This window comes from Eulemur rufifrons, chromosome 28 (assembly GCF_041146395.1).
Source record: "Eulemur rufifrons isolate Redbay chromosome 28, OSU_ERuf_1, whole genome shotgun sequence".
NCBI classification, from domain to species: Eukaryota; Metazoa; Chordata; class Mammalia; order Primates; family Lemuridae; genus Eulemur; species Eulemur rufifrons.
The window spans coordinates 5,505,243-5,525,484 of record NC_091010.1 but is presented as its reverse complement, the minus strand read 5'-3'; the positions used below and the strand labels follow the sequence as shown (position 1 = coordinate 5,525,484).

The 20,242-nt window shown below is 44.5% G+C and overlaps 1 protein-coding gene across 1 annotated transcript in view; it reads right to left on the bottom strand.

The window, feature by feature from the left end:
- LOC138376242 (maestro heat-like repeat-containing protein family member 7) overlaps positions 1 to 20,242 on the bottom strand; it is a 32,538-nt gene that overhangs the window by 1,632 nt on the left and 10,664 nt on the right. The window contains exons 11-20 of the mRNA XM_069460357.1: positions 19,742 to 19,873; positions 19,402 to 19,519; positions 18,862 to 19,002; positions 18,370 to 18,543; positions 15,777 to 15,935; positions 15,400 to 15,522; positions 14,489 to 14,594; positions 13,081 to 13,146; positions 3,978 to 4,579; positions 606 to 688 (exon numbers count right to left, since the gene is read on the bottom strand). Of these exons, the coding sequence (XP_069316458.1) occupies positions 4,323 to 4,579; positions 13,081 to 13,146; positions 14,489 to 14,594; positions 15,400 to 15,522; positions 15,777 to 15,935; positions 18,370 to 18,543; positions 18,862 to 19,002; positions 19,402 to 19,519; positions 19,742 to 19,873 (1,276 nt within the window). The 3' untranslated portion in view covers positions 606 to 688; positions 3,978 to 4,322. The remainder of the gene's footprint in view (positions 1 to 605; positions 689 to 3,977; positions 4,580 to 13,080; positions 13,147 to 14,488; positions 14,595 to 15,399; positions 15,523 to 15,776; positions 15,936 to 18,369; positions 18,544 to 18,861; positions 19,003 to 19,401; positions 19,520 to 19,741; positions 19,874 to 20,242) is intronic.

Below are 20,242 nucleotides of genomic sequence, written 5' to 3'. Positions count from 1 at the left end.
TTGAGTCTTTTACTCTAAAAAAAGTCAACTCTAGAGGGCCAAATACTTTATTTTGTTAACTGCTGTTATCTCCTGTGTCTGGCTCCCTGCCTGGAGATGCATAAATATTCATGAATGGACAGATACATACTAGGCAGCCATTACAAACTACTCTGCCACAAAGCAATGACAGAGAAGGCTGTTTGAGGTATATCGTTAAGTGAAGAAAGAAAATTATAGAACTATGGGCAGCATAGTTTCCTGCTAAAATCATAAGCAAATAATTTATGTTTATTAAAATAAAACTTAGAGAGGTATGCAAAAAATAAAAACCTATACATATATGATCTTCAAATATTATCTGTGTCAGTACTCTAAAAGAAACCTTTCTTTGGAATCAGAATTCAAAGCAATCGAATCTCTTGGATATATACTAATTAAGGAATGGACTTTTAAAATGATGTATAAACGGGGGGAAAGGACATAAAAATGAACTGGTCTTTTAATACATTTATCATATAAGGACCACAAACATGGTGGGTGGATATTTTACCATTTTATAGAGATAATAATCTTTGTACTGTAGAATTAGACTTATGCTGATCAAACTTTATTTATTTACATACCATTTCAAAAGTTCTTGTCGACCTTATCCATGTGTCCTTGGAAGTACCCTTGCATGTCAAAGCCGATAGAATATATTCAGGTGCTAAAGGAAGAATGCAAAAGGGTAACATCAATTAATAACTGGACTATGCTGAAGTTCAAGTTAAACAGGACTGATGTTCTAAAGACGTGATTGGGAAGATAATGACAGCCAGAGAGTAGATCAAGCTTTGAACATAAATGTTCAGACAGGTCCTTTTAAAACATGGCTCAATAACCAGGAGGTGGAACACAGTTTCATTTAGACATATAGTGTGTGCACGCCTAGGTAGCACAGCCCCGAGACACAAAGACGTGCAAGGAAGTCAGTGAAGGAACAAATGATTTTACAGCAGACTGTTACGAGAACCACATGCCCATCTCAACTGCTAAGGAGAGAATATTCCACTGGAGTCTCAGGCAAAGGCAAACTACTCATCAAATGCAAATGTAAATAACTTCTACAATCAGTGTAACAAGCTGTCTAAAAGATTGGAGGTGGGAACCGACAAAAGGTGATTCCAGGGTCAGTTTTTTGTCATCTGCTTCCAACTACCACTGACTGGGGCAGTTTGGAGAAGACCAGGAAATGGCACCCTCTGGGTCTTAGAATGTGGTTCAGCAAAATCCAAAAAAGGGATTTAAAGTGTTAATTTTAACTTTAAAATCCATGTAAATGTTACGATGCACCCTATAACATCTGTGTGTGCTTTAGTATACAAAATAACATTGTGAAGTAATTGTTGTCTGGTAAAAGGACACCTCCAGAATAGGAGGTACAGCAGGTTCTACCCTGTTGCTTCAAATCTCCCCACAGTCCTGGAGTGTGACTCCCCCAGTCTAAGCTGGTCAGTCGGGGTCAGTCCGGGGCTGGTAGTGGAAGGCTTTCAGCAGCAAGCCAGCGAGTTTAGACTTCACGCTGTGAGAAACCAGCAAGTCATGGGAACATCGCAAACAGAGGGATCAAACTGCAGTGTCTTGGCAACACTAAGCCAGACACAGTGTGAAGGGTGGTTTGGTGGGAAGGGATGAGGAAAAAAGCGAACAAGTTAGGCCATGCAGGAAAACAGACAACGCCATGGGAAGTGGAGCACAGGAGGCAGCAGGCGCGGAGAGGACAGAGGCCGTTAACACCAGGCTGTGTGTCCTGTCCCTACCTCCCCTCTCTCCTACCCAGAGGCTGGTGTCTAGAGAGCCACACTGCCAACACCGGACCCGGGCTTGGCCTAGTGAGGGCCAAGGGCTTTGGCCTCCTGGAGGTTCAGGGACAAGCACTGACAGGAGGCAGATTGGTGAACAGGAGAAAAGGCAAATACATGTCTTTGACCTGTATACACAGAAGCTTCGGGATAAGAGCCAACCCCCCAGGGAGGCGCAGAGGCTTCTACACCACCTTGAGGGAACAGAGAGGGTGGGGCCTGGACCCTGGAAGAACAGGTTATGGGAGGAGAGAAAAGGACTCTGTTGAGGGCAATAAATGGTTGCTAGGGAGAGTGATGGCTGCGGAAGAGAAAGTGACTCCTAAGGGGTTCTCCCTGGAATCTGAATGAGTCTGAGAGGCAGAACACTATCTTCTAAATGAGTCTGGGCACATGTGCTTAGGTTCTAGTCTTATAGGGAGGGGTAGAAAAGGAAGAATTGTTCCCTTTGGGGGGGGGGTCTGAGTCTTAGGCAGATACAGGAACTTCCACTTCTTTGGGGGAGACAGTGGGGAGGGTGAGGTCAGAGAGACCTGGAGGCTTCTTTAGTTCAGCCTGTCAAAGTGTCACATCACAGAAACTGACACCCCAACAGGCTCAAAGGTAAGATCAGAAATCAGCCCTATGTGGAAGACCGCTGCAATTCTTACTAAACAGCATTAGATGCTGCCAATCAATGAATTATTTAATGACTCAAAGACCCTCTTAACAAACTGCTCTCAAAACTCACCACTAGGAAGAAAAATTCTCCTGCTAATGCACCCATGCTTTCTGTAACTCAGCAGCGAGGCCTGTTTATATATTCTGTGTTCTTCTTTGCCTCCACTGCTAGTAATCTCCAAGCTATGTATTGTGCATTGTTTTAGTTTTCACTGTCAAGCATTTTTTTTGACACTTTGCTTTTTTCTGTTCTCATTACTTCTTGCTAATTTTATGTAAATCTTCATTAAGTTGCTAGAGCAGCTCACAGGACTCAGGGAAACACTTACCCCTGTGGGCTTATCACTAAGGACCCATTTTATATGATGCCAGTACACAGGCAGATGAAGGGATCCATGGGGTGAGGTCTGGAAAGGTCCCCAGTGCTGAAGCATCTGTCTTTGTGGAGTTGGGGTGCACCACCCTCCTGGCATGTGGGTGGATGGGTCCTGGCTCACCTCCCTGTAAGCCTCCAGCTGTTCAACTGCCTGGGAGTTCCTTGAACCCTGTCTTTTTGGGCCTTTTAGGGAGACTTCACTGGACAGGCATGATTGACAACCATGTAGAAATGTGATCGGACAAAAAGGATGCGATCTAATCCTATTGAACTGAGCGGGAAACCCAGCCAACCCTGTGCAAAGATTCCTCTTGGCCTCATAGTGCAGCTTTCCTTCTGCCCAGGAATGGGGCAGGACCCTCTCTGGAATGAGGGTCTTATGACCCACAAGCAGATTAGTGTCCTGTCTTGGGCAGGTGAAAGGAGGATGGGAGAGGGTCAAAGAGAAATTCTGTTTTCAGAGTCCTACTTCTAGGGCCTAAATCCCCCAACATTATAACAAAAGACTATAGAAGGGCTGTGGGAGGTATAAGCCAGGAACCTTGGACAAAAACATACATATATATACATCCTCATATCATAGTGTCCTAAATATGTGTAACATTTTAGTCTTTCACACCATATTTTAACTATACCTTTTGTACATTAACTATGTTTAGAGGATCAAATATTTACCATTTTGTTCCAATTGTGGAGATACACAAATGTGCACAGGCCTGGTTATCTCTGGCCTTGTGCTGCTCATGACAATTTGGCTTGAAAAAATATTTTAACAATATAAAAAGTAAAATGTCAAAAATAAACTAGCTTGGTGTGGGCATGTTGCCTGAGTCCCAACTACTCAGAGGCTGAGACAGGTGCATCACTTGAGGCCAGGAGTTTGACACCAGCCTAGGCAACAGAGCCAGACATGGATTCTTGAAAATAAGGTGAAAATATATTAGGTGTGTGTGGTGGCATGTGCCTGGAGTCCCAGCTACTCAGGAGGCTGAGGCGGGAGGATGGCTTGAGGCCAGGCGTTCTAGGCTGCACTAAGCTATGATAGCGCCACCACACCCCAGCTTGGGTGACCGAGCAAGACTGTGTCTCTTAAAAAAGTAAAAACAATAAGAACCCACCTAAAGAATTGGTTCTGATTAAAACCGTTTGTGAGTCACTGTGGATATTTAGAGTGGGGCACTGAAGCTTCTCCCACTTGTCTGTCCAGATGTCAGTGAGACTGTCTTTGGTCTGAGGCAAGGGGCTGCTTTGGATGAAAACTGAAGAGGCAGATTTGATCTTGGCAGCCACGGCAGGTCTCTGCTTGGTTGTCGTTGTTGCTGTTGTTCACTGCAACTGGAACTCCCGGCCTCAAGTGATCCTCCTGCCTCAGCTTGCTGGGTCTCTGGGACTCAGGTGCATGCCGCCGTGCCTGGCCTTATGTGGACCTTGGGATGTTCTTGTGCCTCAGTTCTTGTAGCCTCTTAACGTGGAGCATCCATAACGTGTCTGTTGTGCCACCTGTGAAAGGAGTCTCGAATTTTTTGGCGAGAGCTCTTTTGCCGAGGGTCATTTTTGACTAATTTGAAGAGGTATGTCTTCCTCTGTGGGATTCTGATGCCCAGTATGGTCTTCCTTAGAGTGGGGAACTGGGAGGCAGGGTTGCTCCCAACTTCTCCCAGTATGGCTTGGGCCAAAGATTTTATAGTTTGGTCCCCATCATCTTCTATGCTTTCCAGAGCTGAAACAAGACAGAGGTCAACTAAGACTCCAGATCCTGAGGACCGTCAGCCCAACCTCATCCTTCTCCACTTCACACACTAGGTCATTATCACGTGATTTCATTTAGAATCATTTTTCTCACGATCAAAGCCAGACTTGCCTCATCAGAGGAAATATTTAAAATAAAAATTATTTTTTTAAAAAAGGAAAGGAAGAAAAATCTCTCACCCCCAAAGATAACACTGCTAATAGCTTGGTACCTATATTTAAATATCTAATATAGACAAATACCTAATATAGACAAAACTTTTATTTACAAAAATAGCATTAACATTTTTTCTCCCACAAAATATTCCTCTATACAGCATAAAATCCAATCACATGATTCTATCATATCTTTTTTTTTTTTTTTTTTTTTTTTTTTGAGACAGAGTCTCACTCTGTTGCCCGGGCTAGAGTGAGTGCCATGGCGTCAGCCTAGCTCACAGCAACCTCAAACTCCTGGGCTTAAGCGATCCTACTGCCTCAGCCTCCCGAGTAGCTGGGACTACAGGCATGAGCCACCATGCCCGGCTAATTTTTTTGTATATATATATTTTAGTTGTCCATATAATTTCTTTCTATTTTTTAGTAGAGACGGGGTCTCACTCTTGCTCAGGCTGGTCTCGAACTCCTGACCTCGAGCGATCCACCCGCCTCGGCCTCCCAGAGTGCTAGGATTACAGGCGTGAGCCACCGCGCCCGGCCTGATTCTATCATATCTTTTCTGATGAACCCTCTTCTAGTGAATACTTAGATTTTTTGCAATTTTTCACTGTTATTAATATAAATAACCATGAATTAAGTCAGCAACTATTTACTGAGTACTTCCTATCACCGGGCACTATGCTAGGTGCTGGCAACACAGTGGTGACCAAGAGAGACAGAGTCCCTACACTCAAGCAGTTAATGGGTGGGGGAAAGAAAAAAAAAATGAGGAAACACAAATTCAGCCCAGAGAAGGAAGCTGAATGGACTAATGAGAGAGAATAAGTGGGAAGGGACCCCTTCAGACAGGCCAGTCAGGGAATGCCTCTCTGGAAAGGTGACATGTGAGCTCAGATCTAAAGCCTGCGAGCCTGCCATGTGTAGCCTGAGGGCAGAAGCATTCCCAGTGGGGGAGGGATCTATTCATGCTGTAGAAAGTTCCAGTTGGCTGCAGCTTCTGAGAAGGGGGCAGGGATGCAGGCTGAGGTGGAAGGGGCAGGCAGAGGCCAGAACCCCCAGGGCCAGCCTGTGACCGGCAGGGCAGTGGGAAGCTACTGAAGGGTTTACAGCGAGAGAAGGGCAGGATCCAGAGTCCGTGCTTTAAAGAGAATCTGGCTGCTACATGGAGAACACCATAGAGAAGAGGAAGAGGGTGCTGGAAGGTTGTTAAAGTGGTGCGGGTTACATTAGCATGGGAACATGGTAAATGGAGACAGAAAATTCATTAGCATGAAGAGTAGAAACACAACAGAAAGAATCTTGGCTCAACAAAAGTTTTTACTTGTACGCTTCAAACCCATCAGACTACAGCATCATGTTGATTTAATTTATACTTAGATCACAAGAAATGAGCTGGGCTTCAGTTCCAACAGCAAAGAGGTAAGGCATTTGAAAAAGGATTTCTTGACCCCAGGGTTTCTTGGGCACAGGATATGGGTGTAAGTGTAACTAGAAGTACTTTCCTGGGGAAAAGCTTCCCCTTGTCCAGGGGATTTAGGAATTCTATATTGGAGGCAGCGTGCGATGGGAAGGCAAGATGAAATCTCTGGAGCACTGGGGAGTCTAGGACATGCAGCAGAGACCTCAGTTTTGAAAACAAGGACAGAGGACTTAAGAGGTATAGAACATCAACGGTCAAGGTGGCTCCATGGTGCAATGGATAGCGCATTGGACTTCTAGAGGCTGGAAGCATTCAAAATGTCAAGAGTCAAAACTGAAATGAAGGTTAGAGCCCAAAGGGAACAGATACTGCTGCCTAGTTGTCAGTGTTCTAGATGTAGCATTGCTACTGTCTGAGAAACAACCAGCAAACTCATTTTTACTTGACCACAGCTATAAGGATGTTCCCTACCTGCCACTAACAATACTATCCCTTGCCCTAGTCCAGAAGCCTAAGCAATGTAACACCAATGTATCATGGGACATCTGTGTGCCAAGCAAAGCTCAGTGTTTTATGCACATTTTTATTCAATACTTAAAACAACCTTCAAGATCTGCACTATTGTCTTTGCAATACAGATGAAGAAACTCAGGCATAGAGATTAAGTAATGTTCCCACATTCTCAAGGCCAATCACTGATAGAGCTAGGAGTACAGGTGTGTGCTCCCATGTGCAGCTAACTTCTTTTAGATGTTTTGTAGTGCTGAGTTCTCACCATGTTGTCCAGGTGGTCTTGAACTCCTGCTCTCAAGTGATCCTCCCTCCTCAGCCTCCAAAAGTTCTGAGATTACAGGCATGAGCCACTGCATCCAGACCCCATCTTTAGTAATCTCTCTCTTTTTTTTTTTTTTTTTGAGACAGAATCTCACTTTATTGCCCGGGCTAGACTGCCGTGGCATCAGCCTAGCTCACAACAACTTCAAACTCCTGGGCTCAAGCAATCCCCCTGCCTCAGCCTCCCATTTCTTTCTATTTTTAGTAGAGACGGGGTCTCGCTCTTGCTCAGGCTGGTCTCAAACTCCTAAGCTCAAACGATTCAGCCTCCCAGAGTGCTAGGATTACAGGTGTGAGCCACCGCGCCCGGTCTCACCTTTAGTAATCTTAAACAGAATAACTGTGAACTAAGAATTGCATGTTCTGTGAAACTAAGTTTCATAAATGAATGAGAGAGAAAATCCTACCCACACAAGCAAACTCTAAGGGATTTGTCACCACTGGAACTGCCCTACAGGAAATGCTGAAAAGTGCTCAAAACCCCCAAAAGGATGTCTGGTATGCACCAGTGTAAAAACACCAAAAAGTGGCAACTCACAGCTCCTATAAAACAGTCACAAAGAAAGCAGGTAACAATTAACATGATGACCAGAACAGTACCTCATTAAATGTAAACATTCTAAATGCTCCACTTAAAAGATATAGATTGATGGACTGAGTAAAAAAAAAAAAAAAAAAAGCAAGAAAATCCCCCAAACATCTGCTGTCTCCAAGAAACCCATTTAATTCTTAAAGAGTTCCATACACTCAAGATAAAAGGGTACAAAACATGGAAACCATAAGTGAGCAAGAGTAGCTATTCTTATATCAGAAAAAAAAATAGACTTTAACAACAGTGAAAAAAGATGAAGGTGCTTATTGTATAATGATAAAAGGATCAGTTCAGCAAGAATAGATAACAATCCTAAACATATATGCACTCAACAGCAGAGTTGCAGATTCATAAAACAAATACTACTGGACCTAAGAAATGAAATAAACAGCAACATACTAATAGTAGGGGACTTCAACCCTCCACTGACAAAACTAGACAGATTGTCGAGGCAGAAAATCAACAGACACCCTAGACTTAAACGGGACTCTAGAACAAATGAATCTAACAGACATTTAGAGAACATTCTACCACAAAAGGCCATAATATACATTCTTCTCATCCACATATAGAATGTTTTCCAAGATAGAACATATGTTGCACCACAAAAGAAGTCTTAGCAAATTTGAAAAATTGAAGTCATACCATTTATCTTCTCAGACCATAGTGGAATCAATGAAGAAATCCATTCCAAAAAGAAATCTCAAAACTATACAAACATGAAAATTGAACAATCAGCTGCTGAATGATCTTTAGTTCAATAACGAGATCAAGATAAAAATCAAATCCTTTTTTGAACTGAATGACAATGGTGACATAAGCTACCAAAATCTCTAGGATATAGCTATAGCAGTGCTGAGAGGGAAATCCATAGCACTAAACAACCACATCAAAAAGACAGGAGTATCTCAAGTTAACAACCTAATGTTACACCTTAGAGAACTAGAAAAACAAGAACAAACCCAACAGAAAGCGAGCAGAAGACAAGAGAGAAAAAAACATCAGAGCAAAATTAAATGAATTTTACACACACACATAGACACACAAGGATCAATGAAAGGAAAGTTGTATCTCTGAAAAGCTAAACAAATTGAATGACCACTAGATTATACAATTAAAGAAGAGAATTTAAATAAGCTCAGTCATAAATGAAACAGGAGGCATTACAGCTTATGCCATAGAAATACAAAAGATCCTCCAAGACTAGGATGAATACGTCTTTGCACAAACTAGAAAATGCAGAGGAAATAGATAAATTTTCAAAAATTTTCCCAAGCCTGAATCAGGAAAAAATACAAATCCTTAACAGATCAATATCAAGTAGAGAGATTGAATCAGTAATAAGTAATAATAATTAAAAAATCCCAAGAAAAAAATACCCAGGACTATATGGATTCACAGATGAATTCTACCAGACCTCCAAAGAAGAACTGGTACCCATCCTACTGAAAGTATTTCAGACATTGAGAAGGAGGGAGTCCTCCCTAACTCTTTGTACAAAGCCAGTATCACACTGATACCAAAGCCAGGAAAGGACACAATAACAAAAACAAAACACTACAGACCAATATCCCTCAAGAAGATAGCTTTAAAAATGCTCAACAAAATACTGGTGAATTAAATCCAACAGCACATCAAAAAAATAATTCACTATGATCAAATGGGTTTCATCTCAGGGATGGTTGAATATATACAAATCAATAAATGTGGCTCACCACATAAACAGAATTAAAAACAAAACCATATAATCATCACAATAGATCTTGGAAAAAGCACTCAATAAAGTCCAGCACCCCTTCATGAAAAAACTGTTAACAAACTAGGCATAGAAGGAATATTCTTCAAAATAATAAAAGGCGTATATGACAAATCCACAGCCAACCTCATACTGGATGGGGTAAATTTGAAAGGTATTCCCTCTACAAACTGGATCAATACAAGGGTTCCGCTTTCACCACTTCTATTTCAGATCATATGGAAAGTCCTAGCCAAAGCAATCAGGAAAGAGAAAGAACTAAAAAGACATCCAGGCCAAAAAAGAAGAGATCAAACTATCCCTAGTTGCCAATGGTATCTTTTTGTATCTAGAAAACCATAAAAACTCCATCAAAAGACTCCTAGAATTGATAAATAAATTCAGTAAAGTCTCAGATGACAAAATTTATGTATACAAATCAGTAGCATTTCTATATTCTAAAAACAGCCAATGTGAGAATCAAATCAAGAACTCAATACCATTTCCAAATAGGTGCAATAAATAAATAAATAAATAAAGTACATAAGAATATACTTAACCAGAGAGGCAAATGATCTCTACAAGGAGAACTATGGAACACTAATGAAAGAAATTCTGGATGACATAAACAAATGGAAAAACATCCCATGTTTATAGATTGGAAAAAACAATCTTGTTAAAATTCCATACTGCCCAAAGTGTTCTACAGACTCAATTCAATTCCCATCAAAATACCAATGTCACTTTTCACATAATTAGAAAAAACAATCATAAGTTTCATATGAATCCAAAAAGAGCTTGAATAGCCAAAGTAATGCTAAAAAAAAAAAAAAGAGCAAATCTGGAAGTAACACATTACCTAATTTCAAATGATGCTACAAGGCTATAGTAACCAAAACAGAATGGTACCGGTATAAAAGCAGGTACATAAATCAACAGAAGAGAATAGAGAACCCAGAAATATAATCATATACCTACAATCAACTGATGTTTGACAAAGAAGACAAAAACATACACTGGGGAAAAGATGCCCTATTCAACAAATCATCCTGGGAAAATTGGAGAGCCATGTGTAGAAGAATGAAACTTGATTCCTACCTTTCACCATACCTAAAAATTAACTCAAAATGCATTAAAAACTTATATGGAAGACCTGACACAAAAAGATTTCCAGAAGGAAACTTAGAAAAAATTCTTCCAGATACTGGCTTGGCAAAGAATTTGTGACTAAGACACAAAAGCAAATGCAACCAAAACAAAAATAAATAAAGGGGACTTAATTAAACTACAAAAGTTTTGCACAGCCAAAGACAATCCACAGAATACACAGCCTTAAGAATGGGAGATAATATTTGTACTCTCTACATCCAACAAAGGACTCACGTCCAGAATCTAAAGAGAATTTAAACAAATGAGCAAGACAAAACCCCCAAATAACCCCATTAAAAACCGGGCAAATTATATGAACATATATTTTTCAGAAGAAGAGAGAAAAATGGCCAAGAAAAATGGTAAAAAATGCTCAACATCGCTAGGCATCAGGGAAATGCAAATTAAAACCACAATGAGAGACCACCTTACCCCTGGCACAATGGCCATTATTAAAAAGTCAAATAACAATAGATGTTGGTGTGGATGTGGGAAAGGGGAATGCCTATTCACTGTTGACCGAAATGTAAATTAGTACAAGCTCTATAGAAAGCAGTATGGAGAGCTCTCAAAGAATTAAAAGTAGACCTACCATTCAGTCCAGCAATCCCACTACTGGGTATCTACCCAAAGCAAAAGAAGTCATTATATCAAAAAGACACACACACTCCATGTTTATTGCGGCACAATTCACAATTGCAAAGATATGGAATCAACCTAAGTGTCCATCAACCAATGAAGGGATAACAACAATATATTCACACACTCCCCCCTGTAGAATACTACTAAGCCGTAACACAGAATGGAAGGATGTTGTTCACAGCAACTTGGATGGAACTGGAAGTCATAATCCTAAGGGAAGTATCTCAAGCATGGAAAAAGAAATATTGCCAATATTCCCTTACAAGCGGGAGCTGAATTATGGGTATACCTGGTCACACAGAGTGCTCTAAGTGACTCTGGAGACTAAGAAGCAGGGAGAGTGGGAAGATGGTGTGGGATCAAAAACTGCCTATCCAGCACAAGGCTACAATTTGGGTGACTGGTACACTGAAAGCCCTGACTTTGACACTGTACAATTTACCCATGTAAGGAAGAAACCACTTATACCCCATAAATCTACTTACATAAAAAATGAAAAAAAGAATGAGAGTAAGATAACATCATTACAAACAAAATCCAAGAGAGCACACCTCAAGATACCAGCACCGAAGAATCTTCTAAAATATATTCTCCAGGATGAAGACAAATGGTCCCCAAAGCATGGTCAGAAACACACAACAGGATATTGAGGGATGTATGTAAGTCTAGAGCGTTTGTATATAAGAATAGCAACAATCATAGCACCTCAATTCTGAGTTAACAAATGGAACTAAAATACCAGTGAACAAAAGCCTATAAGTTGGGGAGGACAGGGGTTGGAATGAATGTCAAGACAAGAGGGAAGTTTAAAATGTGGTTTTACTTTACACTCTGTTAAGCTTAATATGCATGACAATAGTTTATGTTTTGGTATGTAGCCTGTAGAAACTTTTCCAGATATATGTATATATCTGCATATATATATAAAGGGACATAGATGAGAATGCTTCTGGTGGTGGTGTTTTTTTTTTTTTTTTGTAAAGTTAAACAAATTTATTCATTCAATCATTATTTATTGAGTACACAGTATTTACGTAACATTATGAGATACATAAGGTAAACTATAGGTCCCCTACCCTCCAGGAGAAAATATATGTCTATATATGAGCAATTTAGTCTGATCAAAAATATTGTTCTGTCTGTGAAGCAAATGAACTTTGAAGTAGGAACGGCAACAGAGCCTGTGAACGAACAGCTGTCACATAATCAAGCCAAGGTGGTGGTGTTTTAATAGCAAAACATTGGTAACACCTTAAATGTTCATGAACACGGGAGACGATTAATGAACGATAATATATCAATAGCATGGAAGATTACTCTGCAGTTTAGGGAATGCGGTAGATCTGCATTCCCTAAATACCCACCTAATAGTGGGGAAAAGAGCAAGTTTCAGAAATTGTTCACATATGTACAGAATGTATACACAGAAAAAGAATACGAAAGTCTACAGCGAACAGGTGGGGAAGGGGAGATGGGCAAGACATGGCAGGGCGTGTAAACGGGACTTTACATTTACTGATATTGCCTCTTTTTTTTTTTTTTTTTACAAAAAGACTTTATTTGTGTATTTCTCCCATAAAACATAAATTAGTGTGTAAAGGAGTTTAATATAATAAAAACAAAAACTACAAGATTTTTAGGGGCGGGGACTGTGTCTGTCTTGAGCACCATCGCAGTGTAAGCTCCTACAGCACATGGCAAGTGTTCACTGACTGACAGGATCTATCCCCAAATATTAGCAGTGTTTTCTCTGATGAGTGGGACAATGGAAAAATGTGTCTCTTCCTACTACTTTTCTTCATTTTCTACTTTTCTGTATTACATTGATCTTGGTAAAAATAAAAGTATAAAACATGTCCTTGGGAAATGTCCCCACCCTCCATTCTCTCCGACCCAGCCCCCGTGTGCCATGCAGACCCCTGGCACCAGGCCCAAACTCACCAGTCCTGATCACCTGCACGTCCTCCTCATGGACGCGGCTCATGTCAATGTTTCTCAATGTGCATCCTAAAGACAAGACACACGTACAATCATGCCAGAGCTCCCAGACCTTTGGGCTGCCCCTTTGCCACGTTCAGTAGTCAATAAGGAAATGTTTAAAGAAGTCCGAGCAGGGAGTGTGCCTCAGAGATGACTTGCAGCCTAGTCAGCAGCGTCTTAGGAAAACAACAAAGCTCAGAGTGGCTGTGACCCAAACATTGCTGTCAGCACGTGACAAGTAGAGCATGAGCCCAGGATGCTAACCTGCATGGGGCTCCCGCACCCATAGGAAGATGGGCAAAGGGCACAAGGCTATTAATTAGAAAAAAGGAAATACACATTGCCAGCAAAAGGAAAAAGATTGAACCTCACTGCTGACAGCAGACATTAACAATCAAAACAACTATTTTCACCTGTCGAATTGGTAATGATTTTTAAGACACTACCCAGGGTTGGCAGATGTCTGCAGAAATAGATGCTCATGTACAGCACTGTGGGAGTGGAACATGAGTCAGCCACTGTAGAGAGCATTTGGCAATAAGCATCAAGAGCCTTAAAATTGTGCATACCCTTTGGGTCCAGCAATTCTACTTGAAGTTTACCTTAACAAAATAGTCATGATGTCACGCAGAGACTTAACCACTGCATCCCTGCTTATAAAAATAAGAAACGACACAGTCTGCGTATTCAACGTTATGATCTAATAAATTGTCTCATAAATCCATCCATAAAAATGGATTTAATAACATGCAGTCATTAATAATAATGTTGAAGAATATATCATGGTATATATTTGTGATCCAGCAAGGGTAGAAAAATAGTACACCAAACTGCAGTGTTACAAAGTGCTCACGTAGACGTGTGTGTGTGTGTGTGTGTGTGTGTCTGTGTAGTATAATCTTAGGAAAAACTCCAGAATGGTAGCAGTGCTTACATCCAAATGGTGAAATTCTGGCATTCTTTGTTTTCTTCTTTTTGCAAATCAGATTTTTTTAGTTTTCTAATATTAACACTCACTACTACTGTAATTCAAATAAAAATATTTTGGAACGCCTATAGGACCCCAGTTAAAGCAATAGTTTTTTTCCTATTTCCAATGCTTATGGCTGTCGGCCCCACCAAGCGGAGCCCAGACAGTGGGGAGCCCCCCACGGAGCTGGGGTAAGGACACGCAGCTTCCTCTCCCTCCCCTGAGCCTGTCCCAAGCAGAACTGGAGGCCTGGCCACAGGTCAACCTCCCTCATCAGGTCAATGCTGGGACAGGAGGTGACCTGCGTCATCATGCCATGACCTGTCCTTTATCGGAAGGTCACGGGGGGTCCCCCTGCTGCAGAGAGGAGGGAGGAATCACCAGGAGCCCCTACCTTACCTATGAAATTGAGGGCAGCTGCCCTGAGGGAGGTCTGTGGGCTCTCCAGGAACTCAAGGCTCTGGGACAGTAACTGCCCCACCAGCTGGTATTTGCCCTCATGGACCTGTGGAGGCAAAGAGGATGGTGCTGACAGGGAGAGGGGGCCACTGGGGACTCTACTAAAGACCTTCTGGCAGGCACACCCCCACCCTGAGCACAGCAGCAGCAGTCCGTCTCCAGGCATGACTGCGCGACCCTGCAGGCGAGGACCCCAGCCCCTCCCGGCCCAGCAGCAGCACAGACTCGGCAGGACGTTCACAGAGACAAGGCTGGTCCTGCCCACTGACAGCAGAGACAACACAGCAGCTGTGCAGCCAGAGCCCCAGGTGTCCGTACTGGCCCTGGCACTTCCTGGCTTCACTCTTGTGTCGGTGGAGTTGAGGGAAACCCTCTCAACCGCCCTCAGGTAATGGTGAGGCGTCAGTGGGGAAATGGCTGAATAAGTGCTGTGTGCAGTGCTCTACCTGGGGGAGGGATTCATAACATCGAGATTACTGCGTCACCTCCTCACCTGCTTGCTCGGCCCTTAAATGGCTACTTTTCACCCGGGATTCCTGCGCTCTGGCCGGTTCCTGACTGCAGGAGCCTCAGCCCCACGTCTCCTGCCCGCAGGGCTTCCCGCCCCTCTAACCAGAAGACCTCTGTCCTGTCCCTCCAGTAACCCAGCACGGTGGCCCTAGCCTCTGAGAAGGGATCGGGATGCCATGAGGTTCAAATACAGAGAACCAGGGCCAGATGAGGGTCCTCAGAGGAAGCTGATGCTAAAGAATGAGAATCGGGGAACTGAAGGAACATATCTGTCACCTGCCCCCTCCATCCACTGAGCCCACTGTTCTGTTCCCAGGATGAACGTTGAGACTCTCGCTTACCAGGTACGCGCATGTGTCCTGTAACACCTGCGGGTGGTCACTGAGGGTGGTGTGCTGCAAGGTGTGGGTCAGAGACGTCCAGCCAGTCAGCTTTGCCCATTCAGCAAGGGTCCCTCCACAGGCCTGTGGGTGGAGACAAGGGAACCCCCAAAACCCACTCTTAGGACTGCCCAGGCCAGGGGCTGAGTGGCAGCCCACATCACAAAGAGAGGGTGACAGTGCTCAGGGCCAGCCCAGAGGACAATGCCAGAGGTGGCTGTAGAGTGCACAGCCACAGCCAGGCTCCTGAACAAAGAGCTGAAGGGAAGGGGCTCTGCTCTGGCACAAAGGGGACATCAAGCGGGCTGCGGTTGGCAGGACAGAGACAACCAGTGTACCTTGACCATCTCGCTGTTTCCCTCCTGCATGTTCAGCAGCAATGGGAGCAGAAATGTATACAGTTCCCTTTTCATGGTGGCTCCAGGCTTGTATTTCCTGTCCCGGCTCAGCATGTGGCCCAGGGCAGAGGTGGCTGCGATCCTCACTGGCTCCCTCTCCTGCCAGGGAACACAAAATGGAGATGAGGAGGCCATGGTTTCCCTGGCCCTGCCTGGTCAGGCTTCCCTCCAACACCATCTCAGTGTGGCTGTCCAGAGTGCACTGGCCGCGCCGCTTCCCGCCTGTGGAGACCACGCTGTCTGTGTCTCCGAGTGACTCTCTTTAGATCCCCAGAGCCGAGAAGTCAGTTCATGAAGGCACAGTGCCAGGGAAACCAACACCAGAGCTTGAATGCTGCCATGGACCATATCAACAGCTCGAAACTTTCATCCTTCTAAGGATTTAGCTCAAGCATGCCAAATTTTTAAAAATGCATATTTTCACCCTAGTTATGCTGTAAATAAAACTGTTGAAGTCTATATTAGCCTATGTGAATTCATAATGACCACAAAGAGCAAAGCTTTGTACACTTTCAGGAGGATACTATATATTAATTGAACTAATATTTCTTGAGCATCTATCCTGAGCTAGGCTCAGTGCCAAGTGATAGAGGCAGAGCAGCACAAGACAGACAGTTCCTGAACACAGAGGGAGACTTTCCAGCAAGTGGGATGTGCATGTTACAGCATGATGGCTAAACAGAGATGATTCCTTATTAGTACTTTAATGACAAAAATGAAGAGAATAATGTCCCAGGCACAGTAGCTCACAATGGGCACTTGAGCATTGCTGCAGTCATCCCATCCCTAGCAGAAAGAGTGCAAATGTGTTTTTACAATTCATAATGGATCTGAAATATTAGATGGGGTTCCTCCATTCCCCTCCAGAGGACTAGGGTATCCCTGAAAGGTGAACAGTAGACACAATTGGAATTAAGGTAGAAATTATAGCCCAGGGTGTGGACAAGAAAATACTACTGCAGGAGGTGGCAGCTGTTCCCGGAGTGCCCTAAGCTTAGGGGCTGTGAACATAGGGAGGGAGGGGTGATCCCGGGAAGGCAACAGCTGGTGGTTTGGGGGTGTAGTCAGACACCTCCTCCAGTTTCTCTCTCCTGATATCCCTCTTATCAATGACCAAGGAGCAGGGGCATGGAACACCCCAGCAGAGCAGGGAGTGTGGTGTCTACACCAGAGAGAGGGGACAGTTCCCTGGGTGTCTGATATCCCCCAGGGAGTGTAGGGAGCCCTAGAGTTGAAAGACTGGCTATTGGCACATCCGACTGTCCACTTGTCCCGGGATGGTCCCCACGATCCCTGAAGTCAGGCTGCAGTGATAGGCGTGGCTTCCACAGAGGGCCCCCGAGAACCTCTAGCATAAAAATGGACCCCCAAACATTGAGGAAAACCAACGCTACAAAAGAAAGGGACCACATTGGAGAAATATCCTGATGTTTACATTGTAAACTACTAACAACTTAAGACAATTATGAGGGAAAATAAAGACATTTTCATACAAAGACTGAAAATGTTTACTATTTCAGACCCTCACTCAAGGAACCTGAGAGGGAGGGAAAGCAGACTCTAGGAAGGAGGAAAGAGCTGTAAGAAGAAAAGGTGAGCAAGGAGATCTGTAAACATGTGGGAAATTCTAAATAAGTATTGACTGTATAAATAATCATAATCATGATCATGATGATGATATAAAGACCACATTTGGATATCTAATAAGCAGGTGGAATTAAATGCTAGACAACATTCATAACTAACATGGGAAGGTGTGATCAGAATTAAAGCATTCCCATCTTTATGTTGTTAGGATGGAAGAAAAAGATGTTATCTTTAGGCCTGCTAGGTCAAGAAAAGTATGCATGCTGAATTTTAAAATCATGGAAAGATGGATGAGTGAGACATTGACCCAGCCATTCAGGAATTTCCAGGGTTATAGTGGAGATGAGACCCATATCAAAATTATTCCAATACAAGGTTCCAAAGCCAAAAAAGTTACAAATGCCACAACAGGACTACCATCAGCATGTGCCTCAGGGACATGGAGTTCCCTCCTGCTCTAAGATGCCATGATCTGTAAGGAGGATGAGAGATGGGGAGGGTTGGTATTGGTCCATTAGTGCAAACTTCTGAGTCTCAGATTTCTCTTGCCACAAGGACCGTGGCATTCTAAAGTCCTGTGGGACAAGGGTACAGCCATCAGTTCTCTCCCCTCTTCACTCTGTAAGTGGAGTCTGGGTCCTCAGAGAAAAACCTGGCTTCATATCAGAGTGTGAGCTTGCAATTGTTGGTCCAGTGGCTCCGCCGGGGAATTCTCAGGGCAGAGTAAGTGGAGGCATGTGCTGCATCTGGATGTAGGCGGAATGCATTTGGGACACGTCCTGTGCACTGCTCCATGTGGCCAGGTCTTCTTTCTATCTGCCCCTCCATTATCTCAGCCTTGGGCCACAGGCCCTTGGCCTAGCCCAACCCTTATTTAAGCCCCAAGGTTCACCCCCAGCCCCAGCCCATATTGTTCCCAAGGGCTCCTAGGGCTGCAGGCACGTACATCATTGATGAGGGGACGCAGGTGCTGGCAGATGCTGCAGAACATTCCCTGGATGTCCTTGTCCCACGCGTGCTGCACGATATTCTGCAGGCTCTCCAGCACCTGCACGGCTACCCGCGCCTCAGCACTCAGGAAGCCACATAGGTACGGAACCAGCCTCCTGAGAGCCTTTGACTAATGGGAAGAAGGCAGAGATCACTCACCACCCGGGGGTCATGCAGCACTCTGGGCACAGGGTTTAGAGCACACAGATGGTGCCTAAGAGAAACAGACATGGGAGACCTAGGGGCTGGACATGCCAAGGAAACGAGGGCTCAGGGGGCTCAGGCAGCTTGAGGACGGGCCTAGCGAGGTCCACACACTGGATGTTGTGATGCCCTCGGAGGAGGGTGGGGGATGTACTAACCCTGGGACAACTGAGGGACCCAAGGAGGAAAAGCAAATGCTTCAGGGACTCCCAGGTGGTCCCCCTGGGCCCTCCCCCACCCTTACCTGTCCTGGGTGCAGGGCCAGGTTGCTGATGCCCTGCAGGCCGATTTCCACCATGCTGATGTCGGGGTCCTTGACCCACCGGGTGACAATACCCAGAGATTTGTGCATCAGGCTCTGGGCCACTGATGGGTGACAGAGGAGCTGCAGGGCAGGACACCATGGTTATGGATGGAGGAGAGGTCATGGGGACCCTGTGCTCCCCCAGCCCTCCCTCAGGCCCCTGCTCAGGCAAGGACAGTGTGTAGGGGAGAGCAGTGGCAGATCTGGTCACATGGGGTGGACACTAGGGGGAAGGGCTTGACTGGTAATGCTGGTAAGACTTGAATTTGGAGCCCAATCATTCTGGGCTAACCCCTTCCCAGCTATCCTGGAGTCCTTAAACCAGTCCCCTGACATGCCAGGGAAAGGAACCCAATTTGAGATGGTTTGATTCTCTTTTTCTCCTTCCTGGGACAAGTAAGTTAACATCCCATTAAATAGTCAGTCCCTCAGCTACAGGAAGGGGACGGCTACAGCTGCTGGGCTCTCCCCAGCTCTCACCTGCACATAGACGGCCCTGGCCAGGATTTTCCGACCCTCATAGATGCAGTGGAGGGAATTCTGCACAAGCGCCATCATTTCATGAAGGAGGGAGGGGTCACACGTCTTTACCATTGCTCTGGGATGGGACACAGGAAGCAAGCAGTTGCCAGGGGTGGGGGAAGTGGCCAGGGCCAGCGTGCACATAACAGGGAAGACATGAGGGCTGAGGACTCCGAAGCGCAGAGGGCTGGGAGGTGGGGGAGGGAGGGTGGAAGGCTACTATATTTGAGTGCTGGGACCTGGGAGACTAGGGTCAGGGGTCAGAGTGGTGTCAGGGACACTGGAGAAGTGGTTCCACCTTGTCAGGTCCATGACCCAAGTGTGGAAAGACGAGCTGGAAGGAAGGTCCCAGAAGTGGAGGTCATCTGCATGGGACACCACTCCCCTGACCGCTGCTGCAAATGTCAATTTGACAACCTCCAGGGCACACCTGAAGGACACCGCCATCGGGTTTGGGAAAAGAGAAAAAACAGAAAGATGGACAAGGCGTTACCCTGGGGTACATTCCTGTGCTGGCAAGTTGGAGACAGTTCTCAGACCTGGTAGCTGGTTCTGCTCCGCAGCTGACAAGAGGTCATGACTTCATGGCCCCGTCTCCAATTGCCCGTCCACTCACCCCTTACTCCGACCCTCCTCCAACCACAGAGTCCTCCGAAAGACACTTCCCTGGGGGTTCCCAAATTCTGCTCTCACACTTCACCACCACACCCGCCTACCACAGTGTCTCTCCTCCATTGGTTTCATTAGTTTGCATTTTCATTTCAGATTTCATTGGAATAAAATGTGCTGAGGTTAATAA